Raw genomic sequence first — 5,897 nt, 5'->3', positions numbered from 1 at the left:
TTAACAATCCTAGTAACACTCCATCGAGAAAACTGATTTCTTCTCTTCCTGTAGGTATCAGTTGCAAGTAGCATCTCAGTTTTGGATAGGAGTGCGTGTATGCTTCTTCTTGGTGTTGGGATTTGATTTGATTTGAGCTTGTGCTGTCCCTAAAATCATTTTGAAAGATTGTTTTTCTTTAGTTTCACCAGTGTTTAAAGAACTTTTAAGTGCAGAAATTATCATGAGTCCACAAGGATTTGTCCTCTCTAGGTCTCCTGGGAGAGTGAAATGAAAGAGCCAATCAGGCACAGAAACTCAAGGGTGCACATTCCTCAAAATGTCCAGCCATGCTAGCTACAGGTGGACCCTGATTGTTATAGAACTCCTGATGCTCAGCCATGCACAGTAGTCTCGTCTTTCTTTACTCTCAGGTGAGTTGGGATGACTTCCAAATACTCTTACTTTTGAAAATTAAAATAAATATAGTGGTTTGGGTGTGACTGTTGATGAGGACAATGATACATCACTCTTAGTTGGGGGAATAAAAAGAAAAATATGACTTTCCTAAACTGTGATATAAATTTTAATGTACCTGTAATTTCACACATACACACACACACACACACACACACACAGAGAGAGAGAGAGAGAGAGAGAGAGAGAGAGAGAGAGAGAGAGCAAAGTTTGGGCCATTTTACATTACTAGAGGAGGAAAACATTTTTGCCTTAATTAATATTTATGCTAAGAATTGCTTCCAGTGGAATGGTCTTGAAGGAAAAACAGGAATTTGGTGCAGACACAAAAACTGGCCATCTTAATAACAGTCTGTGTGGAGGGCTGGATCCTTTTAACTTCTCTTGTTTGTTCTGTCTCTCTTCCCTAAGATACAATAAAAAATGAGATAATTTCTTTCTTGCACCTAAGCATCAGATACTTCCAATCTCATGATAGCATGCAGCTGTTTTCTCACAATTGGGGTGTGTTGACCAAGGTGATGGAGAGGGATGACCTTACAATGGGAAACTCATTCTCTGCCACTACTTTGCTTTTGTGAGCTAAGGAGATTCTGAGTCATCCTGCACCAACGTTCCCTTTCTTATACAATGACACAGTGAGGATAATATTATCTATACTGTCTAGATTTGGATAAAGAAATCAGCCTGCACTGGAAAACTAGCACATGGAACATAAGGGATTTAAATATTTGGTTCATTAATATATCCTGAGAAGCTCAAATGCTTCAAAGCATGTTGAAGACAATGAAAGTGTGGAAGGGTAAAACATTTGTTTTTAATGTATTGCTGATTATTATAAAAGATTATTTGTGTTGATGATAGTATTCCATGAACTGATTGAAGGATTACTTCTCATCCAGATGTTCTAACATGTCTGTGATACAGAGCAGAACTTTTAGAACTTTTTTCATTCATTCATGACCCCCTTTTCTCCTGGAAAGTTTTCACATAACCCAAGTACATAAGGATATAAAACAGAAATGCAAACCAAACAGTGAAAAATAAATCAGAAAGAAAATTATTTTAAAACAGATCTTTGGTGTGCCATATTATTTTTTTGGGAACAAAAGAAAATTTGTATTAATGAGATATATGTGCCTATTTATTATTAAATAAATTAAAACCTGGCTGAATATTTTATACTGTAAGACGCAGGGTATCCTCAATATTTTCAGAGTTCTTGGATATTTTGTTCTATAATTGTCAGGTCTGAGAAGGTTGCTTCACCTAACTATGTGGCACAAAACAGAAAGGGGTTGTTTATGTTGGTTTTAGTGGTTTTCTTAATGAAACTCATCAGTAATCTTTCAAACATTATAATACAATGCAATCCAAAGATAATTACATGCTAAGTAGTGGTGGCAGGGAAACACGAAAACTTTTTTGTTTTGTTTCGTTTTGTAATAAAACCATTATTTTTCCATAAAGGCCAAAGGACCTTGCATGAACAATGAAGCATACGACAGTCCATAACAAACGAGGTAGGCAGAGTGGAGCAGGATTAAAGGTAAGGATGGAGAGCGCTCGACGGAGAACCGGAAGGAGGATAAGTCACACACCCGGGTCCAGCCAAGTGTGTCTGCTGTGGTCCCTGGCAGAGAGGGTTTCTGCAGGTCTGTAAGAATCTCACAGGAACGGGGTGACCTAGAAGGAAAGACTGATGTATGTCCTGATGAACTGGAAGGAATAACTGACTGGTTTGTCTGTCAGTTGTTATATAATTTGTCATTTTTGATATTACTGATTCTTGGGACATGATGATGGTTCCCGTGGCCGTTTATTAGTTTAAATTTGTAAGTCAGCAATGGAGACCCCACAGCTCATGCTTCTGCGTGTTTTCTTTCCCGTAGTGAGGCTTGGGCGCCCTCTGGCTGTATTAGAGGAAGCAGAAACATCCAAGGTGTCCCTCTATGAAGAACGTTTATCCTATGGAAATTGAGAGGCTACTTGCCTGGCCACTTCATTGTAGCAGGGGCGTTTAAAGAAATCCGAACGTGAAATGGCCCATCATTTTCATTCCAGATTAAAATGTTTTACGTAGAAAACCAGCAATAAATACTGACCCTTGAAGGCATTGGTTAAGTCGGATTTTAAAAACTGAAACTTCAACTCCCCTTTATAATGGATGCTTCAGAATTTTACAATATTATTTCCCTGAAGACCCAGAATGAGTCTGTCATTTGAGCAGGATGAAAATAATCCGCTTATATTGGCATGTATCCGTTAAGAGACTTCTGATCTGAGAGGATGCTCTAGACCACGATAGAATCTAACGGTAATGGTAGTAACAGCAATAGTTTTTGATGTTGATATTTAATCAGTATTCACTGGACATAATGTTAGCACAATAGAAACATCTACACAAAGATCAGATTTATAAAATCTTCTCACCAGTACATGCATGTACAAATAATAATCCACACTGTAAGAAAATAATTAGAAAATTATTCAATTATTACAAAGTTTAATTCATATGCTGTGCTATAAATCCTTTTGTTCCCAGATATATTTAAATATTATTGAAAAAATAATAGGGGACAGGGATGAGAGGAAGAGGGAAGGAGAGTGGGACTCAGGGAGTTGAGGGAGGGGGCTTCAATCAGATATATAATGAATAAATTGTGAAGAAAAATTGAGGAATAGAAGCAGAGGCTGAGACTCATAGCCAAACTTTGGGCACAATGCAGGTAATCCTGTGAAAGAAGGGGGATATAGAAAGCTCCTGAAGGGGACAGGAGCTCCACAAGGAAGCCAGCAGAGCCAAAAACAAAAACAAAACAAACAAACAAAAAAAAAAAAAACAACAATTGAGCCCTGGGGGACCTGCAGAGTCTGATACCCCAACCAAGGACAATGCATGGAGAGGACCTAAAATCCAGACCCATAGACTCAGTCTCCAAGCGGGTTCTCTAATAAGAGGAGCAGGGGCTTTCTCTGCAATGAAGTCAGTGACAGACTTTCTCATCACCTCCCCTGGGGAAGCAGCCTTGCCAGGCCACAGAGGAAGACAATGCAGCCAGTCCTGATGAGACCTAATAGGCTAGGGTCAGATGGAAGGGGAGGAGGACCTCCCCATCAGTGGACTAGGGGAGGGGCATAGGGGGAGAAGAGGAAGGGAGGGTGGGATAGGGAAGAGGGAAGGGGACACAGCCAGGACACAAATTGAATAAGCTGTAATAAGTGATAAAAATAAAATAAAATAAAAATAAACCAATAAGAAACAAAGTTTTAAAAATAAAAAATAAAAGGTCTAGCAAAATATAAGTATATATCATTTATATTGAACATCAGTTGTGTTTGAAATTTCACTCTGCACCCTAATCATTATTTTGGTGTTTATAACTTTTGAGTATTCACCAAATTTGGGAATTCCCAAGATATTTTCTATTTTATTACTCATATATCAAATTAAATATTTTTAGATATTTTCCAGACTAATGAAGCTATTTAGCACAACTGATTGTTACAAATTATTAGCACAATATTTTAAATCATCCTGTTTGATAGTCCTAAGAACACCATAAACATGGTGCAATAATTATCTCAGTGCAAACACACCATTCTGGGGCATGAATGGCTGAGAAACTGGCTTGTGTCTTGTGTTTGTGTTGTTAAAAATAGAGTTAGGACATGAAGCTAGAGAAAAGGATTTCAAGGAAGTCTAATCACATCTAGTTTCAGAAATCTCATTGAACTTCATAGTAATTTTTTTTTTTTTTTTTGCATTTACTTCCCTAACCCTTTACTAACCTTTGGTTTACATTCTGTCCCAGGACATTGGCACTGTTAAAGAATGTAAAATGTTCTCATCCTGCCAGCCAATATGTCTGGAGCCAACAGCTCCAGCCTGACCCCAGATTTCTTTACCCTGAATGGTGTTCCCGGGCTGGAAGCTGCACATGTCTGGATCTCTCTGCCATTCTGCCTCATGTACCTGATTGCTGTCGTGGGGAACTGCGGGCTCATCTACCTCATTGGCCATGAGGAGGCTCTGCACCGGCCCATGTACTACTTCCTGGCCTTGCTGTCCTTCACTGATGTAAGCTGGTGCACCAGCACTGTGCCCAACATGCTGTGCATATTCTGGCTCAACCTCAAGGAGATTGGGTTTAATTCCTGCCTGGCCCAGATGTTCTTTGTCCACATGTTGACTGGAATGGAGTCTGGGGTGCTCATGCTCATGGCCCTGGACCGCTATGTGGCCATCTGCTATCCTCTACGTTACACCACCATCCTCACCAACCCTGTGATTGCCAAGGCTGGCCTTGCTACTTTCTTGAGGAGTGTGATGCTCATCTTCCCATTCACTCTGCTCACCAAGCACCTGCCCTTTTGCAGAGGAAGCCTTATCCCCCATACTTACTGTGATCACATGTCTGTGGCCAAGATATCCTGCGGCAATGTCAAGGTCAACACAGTCTACGGTCTAGTAGTTGCCCTTGTGGTTTGTGCGTTCAACATATTTTGTATCACTGTGTCTTACACTATGATACTGCGCACAGTGGTGAGTCTGTCCTCTGCTGATGCTCGTCACAAGGCCTTCAGCACCTGCACATCTCACATCTGTGCTATTGTGGTCACTTACGTGCCTGCCTTTTTCACGTTCTTCGCTCATCGTTTTGGAGGACACACTATTCCCCACCACATCCACATCATCGTGGCCAACCTCTACCTGCTACTGCCGCCGACCATGAACCCAATTGTTTATGGAGTCAAAACCAAGCAGATCCGGGAAAGCGTGATCAAGTTTTTTATTGGAGAGAAAAGTGGCATTACTGAAATGAAAGGATTAAAAAACAAGTAAATTTATTGGAGTATGAAAAATAGTGAATAATTTCGCAAAATATTCACGTGAATGGTATCAGCTCCTCTAGCTGTGTCCATTTCAGTAGCCTGGGATAATAGAAAACAGTGAAGAAGAAATTCATACAAATGTGAATAAGATGGTTTAAAGTCAATCTTATCTGTAAAATTTATGAAAATTTGGGATATGACATATTTGTGTATTGCAGAGCTTGTTTTCATAGTATTTATAGCCCCATGTTTGCACTGTGCCCGAAGAGGAGAGTGTCATAGCACGGCTCAGTCACACGTCCATCCAGGCCACCAATGATAACCAATTACTGCTACGACAACAACGGGGCCACGTGTCATAAATGCTTTCAAACTTACAGTTTTATACACTAGAAATCTCTCATTTGAATTGTTAATTTTATTAAATACAGCCTGTATTTCACACACAAAATGTCTACAAGTTCTTTTTTCCTGTGTTATTACTCTGGAACCTGTATTTAAAATAGGTCTAAAACATATTTTGTTATCTTATAGGCTATGCAGACAAATCATGAATGTATACAAATGGTTAAGAAGCAGCATATGGAAATTAATTGGAAAAAACA

At 39.5% G+C, this 5,897-nt stretch overlaps 1 protein-coding gene across 1 annotated transcript; it reads left to right on the top strand.

The window, feature by feature from the left end:
• Nucleotides 1-4,321: 4,321 nt before the first annotated feature.
• On the top strand, nt 4,322-5,302 carry LOC129669279 (olfactory receptor 52N2-like). The gene has a single exon (XM_055597442.1). It carries the CDS (start codon nt 4,322-4,324, stop codon nt 5,300-5,302), a length of 981 nt encoding a protein of 326 aa, XP_055453417.1.
• Nucleotides 5,303-5,897: the final 595 nt, after the last annotated feature.

This window comes from Psammomys obesus, unplaced genomic scaffold (genome assembly GCF_907164565.1).
Source record: "Psammomys obesus unplaced genomic scaffold, mPsaObe1.curated_primary_1811, whole genome shotgun sequence".
In the NCBI taxonomy this organism is placed as follows: domain Eukaryota; kingdom Metazoa; phylum Chordata; class Mammalia; order Rodentia; family Muridae; genus Psammomys; species Psammomys obesus.
Note: the sequence above shows the minus strand (reverse complement) of the source record. Positions and strands in the feature narration are given on the sequence as shown.

Coding starts and splice junctions, on each gene's coding strand:
- LOC129669279 (XM_055597442.1), top strand. CDS start 4,322: ATGTCTGGAGCCAACAGCTCCAGCCTGACCCCAGATTTCTTTACCCTG.